Source organism: Jaminaea rosea, assembly GCF_003144245.1.
Source record: "Jaminaea rosea strain MCA 5214 unplaced genomic scaffold BDZ90scaffold_5, whole genome shotgun sequence".
NCBI lineage: Eukaryota > Fungi > Basidiomycota > Exobasidiomycetes > Microstromatales > Jaminaea > Jaminaea rosea.
Genome location: NW_020289979.1, coordinates 845,567 through 863,740, shown reverse-complemented (window position 1 = coordinate 863,740; position 18,174 = coordinate 845,567). Strand labels below are relative to the sequence as shown.

General features: G+C 60.0%; 9 protein-coding genes and 1 non-coding gene across 10 annotated transcripts; 4 read left to right on the top strand and 6 right to left on the bottom strand.

The window, feature by feature from the left end:
* Positions 1–481: 481 nt before the first annotated feature.
* BDZ90DRAFT_219361 (prokaryotic type I DNA topoisomerase) lies at positions 482–3,790 on the top strand (the record flags this gene model as incomplete). Its single annotated transcript, XM_025504397.1, has 3 exons — positions 482–2,549; positions 2,589–2,880; positions 3,286–3,790. 3 exons carry the CDS (start codon positions 482–484, stop codon positions 3,788–3,790), a joined length of 2,865 nt encoding a protein of 954 aa, XP_025362813.1.
* A 523-nt stretch (positions 3,791–4,313) lies between these two features.
* Positions 4,314–5,564, top strand: BDZ90DRAFT_211414 (mitochondrial carrier; the record flags this gene model as incomplete). Its single annotated transcript, XM_025504110.1, has 2 exons — positions 4,314–4,886; positions 4,980–5,564. Coding segments are annotated over 2 exons (1,158 nt in total), but the record flags the coding sequence as incomplete, so codon positions are not given.
* Positions 5,565–5,726: 162 nt separating this feature from the next.
* On the bottom strand, positions 5,727–5,832 carry BDZ90DRAFT_t21. Its single transcript has one exon. It is a non-coding gene; the product is annotated as a tRNA-Arg (tRNA).
* A 200-nt stretch (positions 5,833–6,032) lies between these two features.
* On the top strand, positions 6,033–8,141 carry BDZ90DRAFT_239626 (hypothetical protein). The gene is made up of 2 exons (XM_025507363.1): positions 6,033–6,770; positions 6,860–8,141. The coding sequence occupies exons 1-2, from the start codon at positions 6,211–6,213 to the stop codon at positions 7,959–7,961; spliced, it is 1,662 nt and encodes a 553-aa protein (XP_025362811.1). The 5' UTR covers positions 6,033–6,210; the 3' UTR covers positions 7,962–8,141.
* Positions 8,086–8,742, bottom strand: BDZ90DRAFT_219473 (yippee-domain-containing protein; the record flags this gene model as incomplete). The annotated part of the gene is made up of 2 exons (XM_025504402.1): positions 8,086–8,304; positions 8,392–8,742. 2 exons carry the CDS (start codon positions 8,740–8,742, stop codon positions 8,086–8,088), a joined length of 570 nt encoding a protein of 189 aa, XP_025362810.1.
* A 435-nt stretch (positions 8,743–9,177) lies between these two features.
* BDZ90DRAFT_231955 (beta-glucan synthesis-associated) lies at positions 9,178–11,843 on the bottom strand. The gene is made up of 2 exons (XM_025506066.1): positions 10,341–11,843; positions 9,178–10,259 (listed from the first exon to the last, which is right to left on the bottom strand). The coding sequence occupies exons 1-2, from the start codon at positions 11,547–11,549 to the stop codon at positions 9,396–9,398; spliced, it is 2,073 nt and encodes a 690-aa protein (XP_025362809.1). The 5' UTR covers positions 11,550–11,843; the 3' UTR covers positions 9,178–9,395.
* Positions 11,844–11,905: 62 nt separating this feature from the next.
* On the bottom strand, positions 11,906–12,709 carry BDZ90DRAFT_164977 (hypothetical protein). The gene has a single exon (XM_025503639.1). The coding sequence runs from the start codon at positions 12,387–12,389 to the stop codon at positions 11,979–11,981; it is 411 nt and encodes a 136-aa protein (XP_025362808.1). The 5' UTR covers positions 12,390–12,709; the 3' UTR covers positions 11,906–11,978.
* BDZ90DRAFT_231954 (hypothetical protein) lies at positions 12,375–15,554 on the bottom strand. Its single transcript, XM_025506065.1, has 2 exons — positions 15,192–15,554; positions 12,375–15,126 (listed from the first exon to the last, which is right to left on the bottom strand). Exons 1-2 carry the CDS (start codon positions 15,297–15,299, stop codon positions 12,517–12,519), a joined length of 2,718 nt encoding a protein of 905 aa, XP_025362807.1. The 5' UTR covers positions 15,300–15,554; the 3' UTR covers positions 12,375–12,516.
* Positions 15,555–15,718: 164 nt separating this feature from the next.
* BDZ90DRAFT_219235 (Metallo-dependent phosphatase) lies at positions 15,719–16,927 on the top strand (the record flags this gene model as incomplete). The annotated part of the gene is made up of 2 exons (XM_025504392.1): positions 15,719–16,079; positions 16,152–16,927. 2 exons carry the CDS (start codon positions 15,719–15,721, stop codon positions 16,925–16,927), a joined length of 1,137 nt encoding a protein of 378 aa, XP_025362806.1.
* BDZ90DRAFT_231952 (putative PRO3-delta 1-pyrroline-5-carboxylate reductase) lies at positions 16,815–18,125 on the bottom strand. Its single transcript, XM_025506064.1, has 2 exons — positions 17,547–18,125; positions 16,815–17,465 (listed from the first exon to the last, which is right to left on the bottom strand). Exons 1-2 carry the CDS (start codon positions 18,093–18,095, stop codon positions 17,025–17,027), a joined length of 990 nt encoding a protein of 329 aa, XP_025362805.1. The 5' UTR covers positions 18,096–18,125; the 3' UTR covers positions 16,815–17,024.
* Positions 18,126–18,174: the final 49 nt, after the last annotated feature.

Genomic DNA, 18,174 nt, shown 5'->3' with positions numbered 1-18,174 from the left:
ATGGGGTGGTCAAGGCACACATTGCTATTCACGAGTGGTCATCTGGACGTCGCTACTAGCGCTCTCCTTCTATCATGGAAGCAGCCTGCAGAAAGTGGGTGGCCGTACCGCCTTGGCGAGGGCAGGGCGTGGCGGCCTGCGTCAAGCGAAAGTGTTGGTTGAGTTGAGCCTGTGCCACGCGAGCGAGATGAGATGGGCCGCCGCCCGCAAATGAGCTTGTCTGCGAGAGCATCACGACGCGCTCGCGGCTCCAGAGCACCCAGAGCAAGTCGCCACTTCCGTTCCTCGCTCCTCTCCGTCAATTCCATCACCTCGACTTCTCGACACCACCCCGTCCACCACGCTTCTGCTGCCGCTGCTATTCTCGGCGGCGCAGCCATTGCGCTGGTCGTCGCCGCTTCTGACCTTCAGCTTCAGGCTTGCATCGACAAGAGTAGCTGCCCGCAAGTCCTCGCTCTTGTCCTCGCCCGCAGCGCCCACGATGAAGGTGCTATGCGTGGCCGAGAAGCCATCCATCGCCAAGTCGCTTGCAGGCATCCTGGCATCGGATGGCTGCTCCAATCGACCAGGTAAGGACAAATTTTGCCGCAACTACGACATCAAGTACAACTTGCCCAGCCACGGATGGGTCGACATGACCATCACGTCGGTGCGCGGCCACCTCACTGAGCTCGACTTTCCCGAGCGATATCGTGGCTGGAGGAGCTGCGACGCCTTTGAGCTCTTTGATGCTCCCGTGGAGGTGCGAATCAGCAAGGACGGCGAGCTCATCGCAGCCAATCTGAAGCAGGAGGCACGTAGAGCGCAAGTACTCATGATCTGGACCGATTGCGATCGCGAAGGAGAGCATATTGGATCGGAGGTCGTGCAACAATGTCGCGAGGTCAATAGACGGATCGACGTGAGACGAGCGCGCTTCAGCTCCATCATCGCCAGTCAGATCCACAACGCCTGCCGTAATGCTGGACAGCTCGACTGGAACGCAGCCGCCGCCGTCGAAGCAAGGCAGGAGCTCGACCTGCGAGTCGGCGCCGCTCTCACCCGCCTTCAGACCCTCGATATGCAACACGCCTTCGCAGAGCTGCAGAGCAAAGTCGTCAGCTACGGACCTTGCCAAATCCCAGCCCTCGGCTTCGTCGTCGATCAGTACGAGCGAGTCATGAACTTCGTCCCCGAGGACTTCTGGTACATCCTCGTCTCTGACAAGCGGCAGATGGGCGGCCCACGGGGGGAGATGGCAACCGTTGAATTCAAGTGGCGGAGAGGACACCTCTTTGATGAGGACATTGTCAAGATCTTACACCAACGCTGCAAGGACGACGGCGAGGCAGCTGTCACGCGCGTGCAAAGCAAGCCGACCAAGAAGTTCAAGCCCTACCCCTTGACGACCGTCGAGCTGCAAAAGTCCGCCTCGAGGCTGCTCCGCCTCGCTCCCAAGCGCATCTTGGACGTGGCTGAGGCGCTGTACAATCGCGGCTTCCTCTCATACCCACGCACAGAAACGGACCAATACGATAATGCATTCGATTTTCGCTCGCTCATCCAGAAGCAGACGAGCGACGGGCAGTGGGGCAGCTATGCGCAGGGTCTGCTGGACGAGAACTACGAGCGTCCTCGCAACGGCAAGAAGAATGACAAGGCTCACCCGCCCATTCACCCCACGGCACACGCGAACAATCTCTCAGGCGACGAGCAACGCGTCTATGAGTATGTGACTCGCCGCTTTCTGGGTAGCTGCTCGAAGGATGCGCAAGGCAAACAGACGAACATCGACATCGAGCTCGGCGGGGAGTCCTTTGGTGCCAGTGGCCTCGTAGTACACGAGCGCAACTATCTCGACGTCTTCACCTACGACAAGTGGACTGGCAATCTCCTCCCACAGTACGAGCAGGGTGAGACATTCCGCCCTCACTCCATCACCAAGAAGAAGGGCAGCACAAGTGCCCCGCAGCTCCTTACCGAGGCGGATCTGGTCAGCCTGATGGACAAGAACGGCATAGGCACAGACGCAACCATTGCCGAGCATATTGCCAAGATCATCAGCCGAGAGTACGTGGTAGCCAAGCCGCAGGGCAAGGTGACGTACCTTCTCCCCTCGACGCTGGGACAGGGCTTGGTGGAGGGGTACAATCGCATCGACTTCGAGAAGTCGCTGAGCAAGCCATTGCTTAGGAGAGAGACGGAGTATCGGATGCAGCTGATATGCGATGGTGCGAGGACGAAGGAGGAGACGATTGAGGAGAGTCTGACGGAGTATCGAGCTGTGTTCCTCAGGGCGAGGAGTCATATCCGGACGCTGATTGAGAGTGTCGGTCAACGCTTCAGAGGGGAGGGAGGTCAAGCAGGCGGTGGGGGCGGTGGGGGCAGCGGCGGCAGCGGAGGAGGGGGAGGAGGAGCAGGTCCCGGCCCTTCTGCAGGTCCCTCAAGACCACCTCAAAGCCGCAATGCCGGTGGAGGCCCCTCATCACGTGCTCGCCAGCCCAGCGAAGATGACGACGCAGGCGACGATGACGACCTGAGCGATGCCCCTCGCCGACCACCAGTACGACGTGCCCCCTTCTCCAATCTCGACAACGGGCGAGCATCAGCTCCCATTACAAGCAGTGGTGGGGATGGCTCTGCGCCGGAATGTCGCTGCGGAGACGGCGCGGTGCAGAAGACCGTAGCCAAGGATGGTCCCAACAAGGGGCGCAGATTCTGGTGCTGCAGCAAGGGGCAGAATGAGGGTAGTTGTGGGTACTTTGACTGGGTTGTTGACGGTGAAGCCGAGGCTACGACGAGACCCGCGAGGACGAGTGCGAATACAGCCCCGACGAGGCCCAGCACTTCGACCGCAAGCTCTTCACGGACAGTCAATGCCGCCTCGGGGCCGTCGCGTTCGTCGAATGCAGTCGCTGGCCCCTCGAGACAAACTCGCCCGACCGCATCATCAAACAACGCTTCATCAAATAACGCTGTAGCTGGCTTATCACGTTCTCGCCCCATGTCAACACGGCAGACTCCTTCACCGCCACCATCACGTCCTGCGCGCCCGGAGAATGACTCTGCAGCAATCATCGACGAGCTTTTGGGCTCTTCGCAGTCATCAATGGGCTCAGGCTTGCCAATAGGCGACGACTCGACGACTACAATCGCCGACTATGCAGCCTGGTTCAACTCGCTTGGAGATGACGAAGACGGAGATGGAGGAGGCGGGGACGGCTACGGAGGCACCGGTAGCGTCCTCCCTCCCCGCAGCGGCAACTCACGTACCAATTCCTCAACTACAAATGGCCGTAGCGGCAGCGGCTCTTCAAACGCGAAGCGGTGCGACTGCAACCTGATTGCTCCCCTCCGTACAGTGAGCAAAGCGGGCGCGAATCAAGGTCGACAGTTTTGGAGCTGTGCAAAGGAGAATGCCAGCGTGAGGTGCCGCTTCTTTGAGTGGACAGACGAGCAGCAGGATGAGGTTGTTGATGACTTTGACCCGACACCGGCTCGCAGGGGCGCAAGAGACACCGGCGGTGGCAGTGTTGCTACAGCGAAACGACGAGCTCCACCAGCTGGCGCTCGTGAAGGATTCGATGTCTGCTTTCGATGCGGGGAGAGTGGGCATTGGAGCGCAGACTGTACGAATGACGATGGGGGTGGTGGTGGACGGAGAGCTGCGAGCAGCACATCACGAGGCAGAGGCGGCAAGACGGCGCAAGGTCGAGGCAGGGGTAGAGGAGGCGGTCGTGCGGCGTCAACTTCGAAGAGGAAGACCACCAGCTCTACCAGCGGTCGTGGCGCGAAGAGGCGAAAGTCGTAGTGGCCTCGCGTCAGGCTGGACCCTTGCCGCCCTGCCCTCCCGCCTCGACTCACGCGGGCCGGACGGAGAGGCGATGTGAGGTCGACCGACCGGCGAAGGTGCCGGCGCGGCGGCAAGAGGCGGCAAGAGAGGCTGCATTGGTCTCCACGAATTCGAATTGTAATCTACCTTCTCCACCCTCTCTATCTTCCCTTCTCCTCCATCTAATACAGCGATACCAGGCCTTTGATCGCTGCGAGCCCTATACAGCATCATTGCATCTTCAATTGGTCCTGTCATGATGGAGGCGGCTGAGCGGTGGACTGACTGTGGTGCGGGTCCCTCCGCGTCCTTGTCCCCCTCTACCTCGGCCTCGTCCTCATCATCCACATCAAGCAACTACGGCGCCTCCTCTTCGTCGCGCATCCCATCGATACGAGCCGTCTGCGAGACAGATGAGCTTCCAGCGCGAGCCCCGCCACCTTCACAAGCATCCTCCTCCTCCTCCTCCTCATCCAAACCCTCCCCACCCCCGGCACGCAAAGACAAGCAAACCCTGTCCTACGTGCTGCGCAGCGGCGTCGCTGGCGGGGTGGCCGGCTGCGTAGCCAAGACGGCCATCGCACCCCTGGATAGAGTCAAGATCTTATTCCAAGCTCAGAATCCCGAATTCCAAAAATATTCGGGTCACTGGCTAGGAGTGTTCAGAGCGGGCAAGGATATCGTTTCATCCCAGGGGACCCTGGCACTTTTCAAGGGACACTCAGCCACGCTTATGCGCATCTTCCCCTACGCGGCGATCAAGTACATGGCGTACGACAAGATGCACTTTGCCCTCATGCCGACAAGAGAGCAGGAGACGAGCGCAAGGCTCTTTGCTGCGGGAGCCACTTCGGGCGTACTGAGCGTCTTTCTTACGTACCCGCTAGAGTTGATTCGGGTCAGGTTGGCCTTTGAGACGAAGAGTGCTGGGGGCAAAGGAAAGGGTGGGAGTGGGTTGAGGGATATCATTCGGCAAATCTATACCGAAGGGGCAACGGAGGCGCCCTTCTCTAGTGATGCGAGACGGAGAGCGGCAAGAGCCCAGGGCGATGCGTCGGCGACGGCTGCGGGCAAGGTAGCAGCATCAGCAACAGCGGACGGCGCTCGATCCTTCACGTCAGACGCGGCTCGCCCTACGGCGCCCCCGCCCGCACCATCAATATCCCAGGCACAATCAGCCGCCCTCGCTCGAGGGGCAACCGCCTCCACCCCCGTACCCCCCGCAGCGCCCACTGCCGCATTGGAAACAACGACTGCCCTCCTGCATCGCTTTCCCCTCATGAAGTTCTACCGCGGCTTCACAGTAACCGTATTTGGCATGGTCCCCTACGCGGGCACGAGCTTCCTCGTCTTTGGGCGATGCAAGCGGGCGCTCCAGACATGGTGCGGCATAGAAGACGACAAGGACGGCAGCAGCCGCAGCGGTGCCGCGAGATCGTCGTCGTCGTCGTCGACTCGTGGTGGCTGGCGACCAAGCAAGACGACGATCGACCTCACCTCCGGAGGGTTGGCCGGTGCCATCTCACAGACAGCTGCCTACCCCTTCGAGGTGATCCGACGTCGGCAGCAGGTAGCGGCACTCGTGCGGCCAGGGGGGATGGTGGGAATGTGGGAGACGGCGACGTGGATTTGGAAGACGAGGGGTTGGCAGGGCTTCTATACTGGGCTTAGCATCGGCTTCTTGAAGGTCGTGCCTATGACGAGTCTGAGCTTTGCTGCCTGGCTGGGGATGAAGAGGTGGATGGATATCTGAGCGCGCGGAGCGAGCAGAGACAAGGAGTGTATTGTATCGATAATGCCGATCACGTAGCACAGCACATGACGATAGCGTGAGAGCAGAGTGATGCCAGTGAGCTGCCTGCCTGCGGAGGCAAAACGAAGCAGCTCATGAGCACAGCGCTCGCGCGCAAAAGGATGACCACTCCAGGACTCGAACCTGGAACCCCCTGCTAATCGTCCCAGCCAAGCTGGATGTCTACGGAAGTCGTAGGCAGATACTCTAACCATTGAGCCAAGCGGCCTTGGATGAAGGCGGGGCGAAAATAAGCACAATATAAACACCCAATTGTTGTTCTGACCATTCTCGTCGCCCGCCGTGCCGTAAGAATCTTTTGTCGTCGAGCCCGTGCGTGGCTGCGCCTGCCTGCCTGCCTGCGCTTGCTCGTCCGAGAAGAGGCCGCGCTTCGAGGCTGGCTGCTGCTGCCTCACTAACTCGAGTCCAGAAAGTGTGGCGCATTAGCGTCCTCAAGTAGCCTCTTCCCACGCTTCTATCTTTACCGTTTTCACCTCACCAACTCGCCGTCTTCATCGTCGTCGCCTGCTCCCCGAGAAGACATAAAGAGAGTCTCGAGGGCCCGTCGTATTCGCGTCCTCGCCACCCCTTCCCAGGCCACGCCGCCATGTCTTACCTCGCAGCGACCGTCTCATCGGCGGAGCCCCGCTCCTCGCAGCAGCAGCAGCAAGAAGGAGACATCGAGCAGCAGCAGCAGCAGCAGCAGCAGCAGCATGGCAATGTAGCGTCGCATGCTACCTCCAACGAGCGCGCAGAGAAGTCTTCTTCCTCGTCCTCTTCATCCTCCCTCAAGCAACCACACCAACAGCCCTTCTCCTCCTCGGCAACGATCACCTCGCGCATCCCCCTGCTTCGACCCCTTCAACGCATCGGCGAGCGACTCGGCCACTACCATGTCGAGTCGGTTAGCGTGGCACCTGTACCGCTGGAGGCCCGCACGGAGAAGAAGTGGTGGAGTGTAGGGCTCCTCTGGTTCAGTGCCAACTTCAACGTCCTCTCCTTCTCTACGGGTACGCTCGTGTCTACGCTGGAGTTGTCTGCTGCGGGCGCCTTCTGCACTATCGTCTTCTTCTGCCTGTTCTCGGCACTCTTTCCGGCCTTCTTCGTCACCTTTGGGCCCAGACTGGGCATGAGGCAGATGATTCATACGCGATACAGCTGGGGTTGGTGAGTAGACAGAGGGCCGCGTGGTGAAGAGGATGCTCATCGATCGTTTGCCGCTGACACTGGCTAATCTCTGACCCCCTCCACGCCAGGTTCGCCCCTCTGATTGCCATCCTCAACGCCGCATCTCTCTGCGGTTACACAATTCTCAACTGCATCCTCGGAGGCCAAACGCTCAGCGCCGTCTCCCCCAACGGCAGCCTGACCCCGACAGTGGGCATCGTCATCGTAGCCATCGTCTCCCTCGTCGTCTCCTTTATGGGCATCCGCGTCCTTCACGCCTTCGAGCGCTGGCTCTGGGTGCCTGTGCTCATCTGCTTCTGCATTCTGGCGGGACTCGCCCGCTCTGGGCCTTCGGGCTTGCACTTCCCCACACCAGAGCCAGCAACGACGTCCGAGGGCGTCTTGGCCATGGCCAGTATCGTCATCGGATTTCTCGTCTCGTGGAGCGGTATCGCTTCAGACGTGTCAAGCTACATGGACCCGGCCACCACGCCCACCTGGGGCCTCTTTGGCGTAACCTTCCTTGGCTTCTTCCTCGGCTCATGCCCCCTCTTTCTCCTTGGCGCAGCGTTTGGTCTCTCCTCCCTCGACAACCCAGCGTGGGATACAGCCCTCTCCGAGAGCAACGGCGCCCTCTTCAACTTGGTCCTCTCGAGCAAGGCGGGCAACTTCGGCAAGTTCATCACTGTCCTCCTCGGCCTCAGCATCATCGGCAACACCGCGCCTTCCATCTACAGTTTCGGGTTGAGCATGCCTGCCATTCTTCCCGCCTTGCGCCACGTACCGCGCTTCGTCTTCCCCCTCGTGGCTATCGCCATCGTCATCCCGCTCTCCATCGTCGGTGCAAGCGCATTCTACGATACGCTCGTGTCCTTCACCTCGGTCCTGGCCTACTGGTCGGCCCTCTTTGTCGCCGTGGTACTCGTCGACCACTGGGTGGTGCGAAGAAACGACATGGCATCGTACGATCCAGCCATCTGGTGCCAGTGGAAGAAGTTGCCCCTCGGTCTCGCTGCGATCATCAGCGCTGTCGTGTCGTTGGCCGTATTGGTGCCGTCCATCTCGCAGACGTGGTTCACAGGACCCATCGCCGAGCATGTGGGTGACTTGGGCTTCGAGCTCGGTTTCGTCTGCTGCGCACTGCTGTACGCGCCATTGCGCTTCCTGGAGAAGCGCTTGGTAGGAAGGTAGAGAGCCTTTGTGGCACTCCCTTCGATCTTTGTGTACATCCTCCGTTCATTTCTTCCCTCTGCATCGCGTCGCATCGCATCAATCCTAGACTCCATTGCACATCATGCCCCACCTCACCGTGCATTCAGCTCCAATTGTTGACCTTGTGAATTGCCGCCCTCTCCATAATGAAGCGCCCCTCCTTGTACTTTTGTGCCCCCTCAAAGGCACGCAGATACGTCCAACCCACGAGCGTCTCGCATCCGGCGCAGCGCACGTCTGCTACGGTGTGCAGACCGGTGAGGAGCTGACGATCCTCTGGCTTGCCGATGATCGTGTTGAGCGAGGAGTGGAAGAGGTAGGCCTGTCGCGCGACCGGGGGGGCAGGGGGGGGATGGATGTCAGCCTGAGCTCGTTGACAGGGCAACGAATGGCATCTCCATGCATTCACTTTACCGTCACGACCGGAGAAGGACTTGCTGATCACCTCGTCTTGCAAAGCGAGATGCGTCCCACACTGAGCGCATACAAAGAGGGCAACGGCAGGCCCACCGCTACCACCTCCGATGAGTTTGGTCACAGGCAGGCGTACGAGGGCTGGGCGATCAGCACTACTTGGCTTTGTTGATGAGATAGCGTGATCTTCGAAGTCGTCCACATCATCGTCGCTGAACTGTGCTCGCTCCTCGACGGAGAGGCGGGGCTGTTCAGACTGCGTGTCTCCATTCAAATGCTGGGCTGCGCTGTCTAGCTGAAGTGCTCCTCTCGCGCCTGTGACGCCGCTGATGTCTACTTGGCTCATGGCTGCGAGCGAGCGCTCTCTAAGCTGGATGGTCGCTTATCGTTCGGAATCGGCTTCCTTGCTGTCGGACTCTACGAATAAGGCCTCCTTGGGCTGAGCGACGGGTCAACTGGTTGTAAGCTGCACAGGAATGGTGAGAGGCATAGAGAGGCAGACAATACGCTTCGAAAGGGAGCGGTGAGCCTGATGTCGCCTTCGACGGTAGCGTAGAGCGATGGAGAGAGCGATAGTGAACCAATGTCGGTCGACCGAGTCGATACGGCCGGATTCGCATCCCTACGGCTCAGCCATGCAGCCGTGCACGGGCCTCGCCACGCGAGCGACACTGGCACTGAGTCGTACGAGCAGAATGGCAAGAAGGGGCGCCTCTGCACGCCGTTTGAGGCCACTCAACTCAGTCTCAGTCCAAGTGTTGGCAAAGCAATGTCCATTTGAGCGAGAGTCTTCTACGTTGCGAGGCGTCATTACGATCCGAGACGAAAAGCGCGAGGAGAGGCTAGATAGGAAGAGCTGCCGATCCTGAGATCGACGTGGAGCGATGCGCAGCACCGCCTAGCAAAGCAGGGCAGGGCATGATGCGAGTGTATGTATATGTACAGAGACCGTCCTCATTCATCTCCTCTCTTCCCTCCTGCCACGCATAGCGCGCCGGCTTAGCACCCATCCCTCAGTCTGTTCTTCGGTCTCTTGTACCCCGCAGCAGCGAAAGTGGTCAAGTTGTTGTTCGCGTACAGTTCCGGGTGGTTCTTGATGTAGTCGGCCGTAGGATGGTCCTTGGGATCGCACGTGATGCGGTCGTCCTGCCCGTCCTTCTGGTACACGCGAACGTAGTCAACGCGGAATAGGGCAGGGAAAGTGAGAGCGTTTTCTCCCGTGAAGTGCACAGGCTGGAAGCCCGAGGCCATGCCCAAGTTCATGATGATGGACATGGGCTCAGTGGGAATCGTGCGTTGTCCAATGTCCATCGCGGCCGAGGGACCAACAGCGGTGCCCTTCACTGACCAAGTGGCCTTGCCGTCGATGAACCACGTTACGCTGCCTGATCCGTCACCGTTCCAGTCGGGCTCGTACTCAACACCGTAGCGGATGAACTCGCCCTGCGTGCCCTGGAACCCGCGGTCAGGATTCATGGCGACGGAGGAAACAGCCTCCTGCAGGGGTCCACCGACGTAGCTGTTGATTTCGACGGTGTCTGAGGTGCCGTAGAGCGTCGCGTCGGCTGAGGTGTTGCCCCAGTAGTACTCGACGTCGAAGGGTGCAGTCTGGAGGGACTGGGACGACCAGGAGTGGGTCTCCCCGTTGCGCGTCTGGATTTGAGCTTCAATGCAGTCGATTTCGGGGGAGGAGCGGCCTACGTTCGGGTGGGGACCAGGGTGGTCTTCCCCTGAGCAGGTGCAGGCAGGGAGGCGCATACCAGGAAGGTGAGAAATTTTTCCATTGTCGGCGTAGGTACCGGCAGAGTCGATGGCCTCCTTTGGACCGCTGCCGTCGGCGTACGTTTGGTTGGGCATGATTCCCTGTAGATGAGCGAATGATGAGATGGCAAGTGGTCAGCATTTTGTCACTAGGCCTCCTCCAGACTAGCAAATGTTGCTCACCGTATCGCAGCTCTGATAGGAGTATGGCCACATCCCGTCAGTGGATGCAAGGTATCCTGCCCTACCCAGGTTGCCCATCAGCCATGCCGCGGGCCAGTATCCAGTCGTGATAGGCGTGCCAGGCTGCATGATCGAGTACTCAATGTAGCCACCCTGGAAGCAGAACTGGTTCCAGCTCTGAACCATTCCCGAGGCAAAGTTCAATCCATGCATCGGCTTCTCCTCCATGGTGATCTGCAGCGCTCCGCCCGTCGTGTTGACCTGCTCAGGGCTGTACCACTCGTAGTCGAATGTTCCGCCGTACCACAGGTCCACAGCGGTCCAGTACGGGTCATCTCCCGGCCAGAAGGTGCGACCCTCCTCTTCGAACTCGTCGGAGAAGACGAGGTGATACTTGTCATTTGTGACGGGGTGAGTCCATGACTGAGCGTTGGAAGGAGTGTCCTTGTCGATAAGACTTGCCAGGCCTTGGAAGATGGGCACCTGGCCTGACCCATTGGATCCGCCCAAGTTGTATCCGCCACTGTAATCGTTCTTGTTGAAGATCTTGTCGAGGTTTGCGATGATCGGATAGCCGGCAAAGAGGGCTAGAATAGCGAGAGCGAGGAAGATGAGGGTGGCTACATTGGCAATACCACGCACAGAGGGGGCGTAGGAGCGCTTGTCTGCGTCTCCCTCGTGCAGGTAGTCGTCTGCCTCCTTCTCTCCCAACAAGGCGACCATGCCCGCCTCGGGACGCTTGGACATCATCTGCTCTTCACCTGAGCTGTGGTTGCTCTGCGATGAAGCGCCGGCGCGAGTCCTCAGAGCGCTGTAGGGGCCGAGCTCAGACTCGCTGCCCGAGTGGCCGCCGTTGGGGACAAGGTGCTGTGAAAGGACGGAGGATCGAGCATCTCTGCCTGACTGGAAGTATCCGTTGCCATGCGACGTGCTTGTAGCGGGACCGTAGCTGGGGCCAAGGAGAGACAGTCCCGACGCCGGACGACTGCCGGGCGTGTAACCATTGCCGCCGCCGTGGCCGAAACTTGAGACGGATGGTGAGAGGAGTTGCTGTTGGCTGTACATGGGTGAGCTACCGCTGCCTGGCAAGGATTCTTCAGTCGGTGAATGACGAGGGGCCTGGCGATAGGGGCCACCACCACCACCGCCTCCGCCGCCGCCACCTCTGTAGCCGCTGCCACCTGCGGCTCCTCCTCCGTAGTGAGCCATGAGCGAGGACAGGAGAGGTGAGTGAAGGAGAGGACAATGAGGTGTCCGCGAGGAGAGTGAAGAAGATGCGCGCGCGAGAAAGAGAGAGTGAACGAGTGAGAAAACCCGCGAAGTCGTGTGTGCAGACGAAGTGATCGATGGATGGTAAGATGGTCAAGGTTGTGACGGCGACTGGGTGCGCTGCCTGACCCGACTTTGGCTGCGAGGCAAACAACAAGCCAGGCCAGACGAGGCCAAGCCAAAGCCGCCGCTCGTCTCACTCCGTCGTCCTTGGCCCGCGCCGCCCTGCATGGATGACGCTCCAAGTCCGAGAGGGCGATTCGATTCGGTGGGTGCGTGCCGTTGCGACGCCTCTCAGCCTCACTCAGCTCAGCCTTCCCCTGCCCCTCTCCGCCCGGCCCCACCGCGACCCCTGTTTCATCTCAAGTCTTACAGCCAGCGAGCGTGACCGCTCAGCATGGCATTGACCATTGCCGCTATCATCGCACTCTCTCCAACGAACGAACGCGCCCCTTCGTCGTACTGACTAACTAAACGGCCGGCTTGGGCTTGGTAGCCCATGCTGCAACGGCACAGCACGGCCGCGGCCGACAGAGAGGCAGCAAGCAGCGAGGCGAAGCCAAAGGCAACATCACGCAGACTGCAGACGCGCACGCTGACACGCGGAACGGCGCGCCGGCGCACAGCGGCAGGGCAGATGAAGCAAAATTTCCGGCCATGGAGCCATGAGCCAGCCGATTGAGGGAGAGGAGAGGGAGAGAAAGGCGCCGCACGACACCAGACGAGAGGCGAAGGAGTGCTTGGCGTGCGAATCAGAGGAACGAGCGGTGAGAGAGTCATGGTATCGAAATTAGTAAACTAGAGTAGTGAGTGTGGGGCGCCACGATCTTGGCCTGTCGTCGCGTCGAAGGAACGGATCGTATAGTACACAGGAGACATGAATCGAGCTCGCCGCTACCACACTCGCTCAAATGGGCACGCCTCTCGGCCTCATCGGCACCCTCGCCCTAGGGTAGAGCATCCTCATCAACTTGGCCAACGCACTACTAGCAGGCTCATGCCCCGCATACTCTATCCTGGTGCTCCCAACACCGTAGTTGAGCGAATTGGCCGTGTGCCAGTCAAGCGAGCTGTCCAGCCCAACGCCGAGGCCCCATGGATCGTGCTGCGTGCCGTGCTGATTTGTGGCAGTGTTGAGCATGGAGGGTGACTGTTGAGAGATGAGGACCATCCCAATCAGCACGCCGACGAGCATCACGCTGCCCGTCCAGATGCAAAACCACTGAGTCGTTGAGACAGAGGAGGCCTTGGAACGACGGTTGGCGTCGGCTGAGCGGGTGCCGGTCGTTGTCTGAGCTATGCTTCGCAGGCGGAGCTGCGTGGCTGGTGGAAGCATCTGCAGAATCGTCGATGTTAGCCCACCTCCACTCGCAGCCTCCGTAGGCTGACGGCGTAGTGCGTCCTCCAGTACGGTGCACCTCACCCCGACCTTGTGCGCCATAGCCTCGTATTGGGAAAAGAGGGTTGTGTCCGGCTTGCGCGTCGCCGTATCAATAACGTCGACGAGGGAAGTAGGGCTGAGTGGCCCCGACCCAGCCTCGGGTGCAGGATGAAGCCGCTCCAGAATGATCTTCTCCGTCGCTGCCTCGTCGTACGATGGCGGTGCGAGATGCCCGCTACCGGTGCCCTGCTCCGTTTGCGATTGTGTCTCGCGGTATTCGCGGGATGAGCTTGAGGCACCGCCTGCTTCACTGCTACTGGCCGCAGCCCGTCGTCTCCTCCGCGTCGTCGTGACCACCACACTCTCCATGCTCGCATCAGGATCCGTAGTCGACGAGCCGACATCCGAGTCTGTGACCGTCTGCTCGCCATCAAAGTCCCTTCCCCTTCCACCGCTCCCTTCAGCCGGGACGTCCCCCGTCTCATCGACGCTACTCATCCCTCTGAAGATGCCCTTGAGCTCCGAGCCCAACGAGGCTCCCGCTTTGCCCCCAATTGTGCTAGGTTGGCTACTAAGCCCCCTCTGCCCTGCCGGCAGGAAGCCGGACCCCCTGCGCGCCTCCTCGAGCTCCAAGTGCAAGTCGCGCATCTGAGCACGTAGGGCCTCACGCTCACTCTCCAACTCCTCGATCTTCGCCTCCTTCTCCACCGCTGCCCGCACCTGACCCCTCAGCTGCTCGATCTGCGTGCGAAGGCCCTCCGCTTCCTCACCAAGCGCCTGTGCTCGACCGTAGTGGTCGGCTTCATCGCGCTCTGCGGTGGCCACTCGCTCGAGTAGGTCGTTGATTTTGCCTTGCAGATTGACGATGGTCGTTTCGCGGTGAGCGAGGTCCTGTTGCATGACTTCTTTCACTCGCTCGGCATGGTCACCCCGCTTTTGACTTGTGGCCAGGTCACCCTCTAATCGGCTGATCTCGTCGAGGTAGCGTCGCTCTTTCGTGCGCTGCTCGTCATTGCTCTTTGTCAAAGTATGGATCCGCTCGCGAAGCTGCTCAACTTGCGTGTCTAGGTCGGCAATCGTCGTCTCCTGGGAGTTTTGAGTGGACTCAAAGCTGCGCTCCTTCTCCTGCAGCACGCGCACCAGGTTGTCGTATCGTCGCTGCAAACTCTCCAGCTCTGCGCCTTCACCCGCAGCACTCTTCCCGGCCGCGCTGCCTGGTGCGGGACTGATGGGACTACCCAGAGCAGCAAAGGCGTGGAAGCTCTGATGGTCGAGCTCTGGGCTGGCGGGCCGGGAGCCTCCGCCCCCACCTACGCCAACAGACGCGCCGCGAGAAGCATTACTGATGTTGCGGATGTGCCTAGCGTGTTGCTCCGCGTACCACTCGTCGTCGCCCGGCGAGGAGGCGCGAGGGAAGACATAGCCAGCTGAAGTGCTACGGTATCCTCCTACGTCGGAGGAGGCGACGCCCGAGTAAGGCTGAGAGGCGCGACGATCCCCTATCTCTTGGCTCGTCTCGCTTGTGCGTCTGTTTCTGCCAGCGAGAGCTTGAGGTCGCGGGCGAGACCACGAGCTCGGAGGGGCTTTGCTGCCTTTGCCTTTGATGATGCCCTTTGCTGGTGAAATGTCGGCTGCTGAAGCTGATGTGGTACGATTGCGAGGAGGGCGAGACGGAGAGCTACTCTTCGGCCCACCGCTGGCGCCGATAGTCATATCCATCGAGTGGCTGAAAGAGCGTGGCACATCAGCACGGGGAAGCTCGTTGTTGGTCGAGGAAGGCGACAGGGACGACTCCGAATTGGATGTCTCAGCGTCATCCTCACTCTCGCCATCGTCGCTGCTGGAGGTAGGCGCTGCCGCTGTTGCCGTCCTTGCACTCTCGAGGCCGAATATCATGCCGGCAAGATCATCACAAGCCACGGTTTGGTCTGGCATTTGCTGGCAGAATTCCTCAAGTTGGGCACGGGACTCGTCCTCTACGAGAGGGGTGCCTCTCTTGCGCTCGAATTCGTTGAGGAGGCGAGGTAGGTCGCGGAGGGCTACGGTGCGGAGTGACGGTGACGAGGGGGAAGGCTCTCCGACTTTGGTATCTTCGTCGTCGTCGACAAATTGTTGAAAGAGGGCGTAAACCTCATGCTGTGCGAGGAGTGAGGGATGGGTCAGCAATTGGAGTGCGCAGCTGGGTGGATGTATGCTCTCACCTGGAGGTCTTCAAGGGTCCTCGGTACTCCAGTAGACGACGTCGATGTGTCGGCATCGGCGTTGTTGTGGACCTTGATGGATCCACTGGATGAGTCTGCGTCAGTCATGATCGCAGAGTCGTTGATTATTGATGGATGGAAGGAGGACAAGCGACTACAGTAATCGCGACGACCGCCCTACAAGGCGGCAATCGCCCTCGTCACCGGCTCAGCAGCTAGACAGGAGCGCTGACGGCGGGAAAGGGGCCTTGGTCTCCGAGGTCAGCGTGTGTGTAGTGTGTCTGCAGCAATGTCGATGGGACGGCGCGGATGAATAGGAGGGATGAAAGGGCGGTGCGTGCGTGCGGCCGTGTAAGATTGAGGCGTGAGTGTTGCTTTGAGCTCAGTCGAGGTCGGGGGCGGACTGGCGCCGATTTTGGCCCTCCGCCTCGTGTGTCTGTCTCGCCTCAACGAGGCTGGACGTGCGCACGCGCCTGCCGCCCTCTTTTCCCATCAGCCACATCTTCCAGCCACTCAATCTACCCTATATGCCATCGACCAAGCTCATCCTCCTGATCATATGCATCCTTGGACTATGGTGGCTCCGTAGCCCTCCGAGCCCACTGCCGAGCCAGTCGCATCCTACGGCCATCACGCGGCGGATTGTAGCTGTTGCTGACCTGCATGGCGACTACGATCATGCCTTGTCGGTCCTCAAGATGGCGGGCGTCATTGAGGAGTCGGCGAGTAGACGGACAGCCCCAAAGTGGCTCGATGGGTCGGGTCAGACTGTGCTTGTTTCAACGGGCGATCTAGTGGACAGAGGAGACGACACACAGCTCCTGTACCAGCTCTTTGACACGCTGAGATCTCAAGCTCCGAGTAAGGAGCATGTGCGCAATTGCATCGGTGAGTGTGAGCGACAGATGAGGATGGCGACATTGCGCCCCTTTCTGACCGTCTCGTGTATTTCACACGCAGGCAATCACGAAATGATGAACGCCCTCAGCGACTGGCGGTACGTCACTCGAGGGGACATCGACACCTTCCCCGGCGGGGTGGCCGGGCGTCGTCAGGCCATGAGCACCTCAGGCTGGATTGGGCAGACATGGCTAGCCAACTATTCCCTTTCCCACACCATCGATCTCCTACCACACGAGGAGATTCGCCAAGCGCAGCTGCGTCGCGGCCTCACCTCCTCTTACCTTGTTCCGCAAGCCAATTTCGTGCACGGAGGTATTCACCCTACTTTTGCGGAAGCCTCGTTGGCCAAGCTGAACGAGATTGCTCACTCGCTGCTACATCGAGCGCTGCAACGTCAAGCTGGCCCCGCCTCGGCGAGCAGCGACCTCTTTCCACCAAATACGCCAGACGAGGAGCGTCGCCTCTACTCCGAGATGGGCCCACTCTGGTATCGAGGCTACGCAACGGATGCAGACGAGGGACGTGTCTGCTCAACCGCTAAGCAGGCTCGACGTTTCCTCGCCCAAGACCAGCCAGATGTCTCTGTCGACTACCTTGTTATGGGTCACACGCCGCATCTCGAGGGGTTCGTGCATCGCTGCGAGCCTCCTAGCGTGCACCTCATCGATACAGGTATCAGCAGGGCGTACGGAGGAGCGCAGTCTGCCTTGGTGTTTGAGACGACGTTGACTGAGGGCAAAACGAAGGATGAATGGACGGAGGAGAGGAGATTGGTGGCCTTGTATCGCGGCCGGAAGCCGAAGGTCGTCTACGAGAGGACGAGGAAGGTCTAACGAAGCGCTCGTGCCAGACGGATACAGGAAGCGGCTCGCAGCCATTGTACATTATCGAGGATACCCCATCTATCTCATCTTGCCTCTGCCCGTGCAACTACTTCTTCTGGCCCAGCCCAGCCGCATGCTCCGCCGCAGCTTGAATAGTCCTCGCGACGGTACTCCTGACCTTCCCATCCTCGAGCGCCAACAAGCCCGCAATGGTGCACCCACCAGGGGTGGTCACACTATCCTTGATCTGCGCCGGGTGACTACCACTCTGCAGCACCATCCTCGCCGCCCCCTGCATGGTCTGCGCCGCGAGCTCAACTGCCTCTTTGCGGGGCAAACCCATCATGACCGCTCCGTCTGCCATCGCCTCGAGGAAGACGCAGGCGAATGCAGGACCAGAGCCCGCAAGAGCCGTGCAAGCATCAAAGTGCTTCTCGGGGAGGAAGCGACAGCGACCGATGGAGGAGAAGAGGGAGAGGAGGATGTGCGAGGAGATGGGAGGGGAAGAGGAGGGGACCGGGGAGAGGATGGTCATGCCTTCGCGAATCTGGGCAAGAGAGGCACGATGAGGAGAGACTGCCTATCAGCATAAGAAAAGCGAACCTGCAACAGCTGCCTCTAAACTCACCTTGCTTGGCGTATTTGGCATCGCTCTAATGACCGTCGTCTCTTTTCCAACCCAGCCCTGCATCTGCTCAATCCGCAGCCCAGCACAGATGCTCACAAGCATCTTCCCCCTCAAAGCCTCATGCATACCCTCCTCCTTCAAGATATCCTCCACCATGTTCGGCTTGCAACCAAGCATAACCACATCAGCCTCCCTCGCCGCCCTCACGTTCTCTCCGACCACAACCTGGACTTGCGGCCACTCGTTCTCGGAGAATACGTCGCGACGAAGACGTTTGCCCGATTCGGGGCGGGAGACACATGCGTAGTAGCGTGTGGGGAGGTGTGTGAGATCCTCAGGGTTGTCAATGCTCTCCACCGATTGGCTGAGATTGTCCAGTGCGGCTTGCCTGCCGCCCGACGATGAGAGGGAGCGCTGCGTGTCTAAAATGCCGGAGAGGACCGCGATACCCATGGTACCGCAACCAATGACGGCGAGACCATACCCGCCGTCGCCCTGCTGCATAGCAGGGGTCGTAGTACCGCTGCTGTTAGAGGAGGTGGTGGCCATGCTGGAATGAGGGTGAGAGGAGGTGATGGGAAGGAAGCAGGAATGCAGGCGGGCAAGGCGGACTGAAAGCGAGCACCGG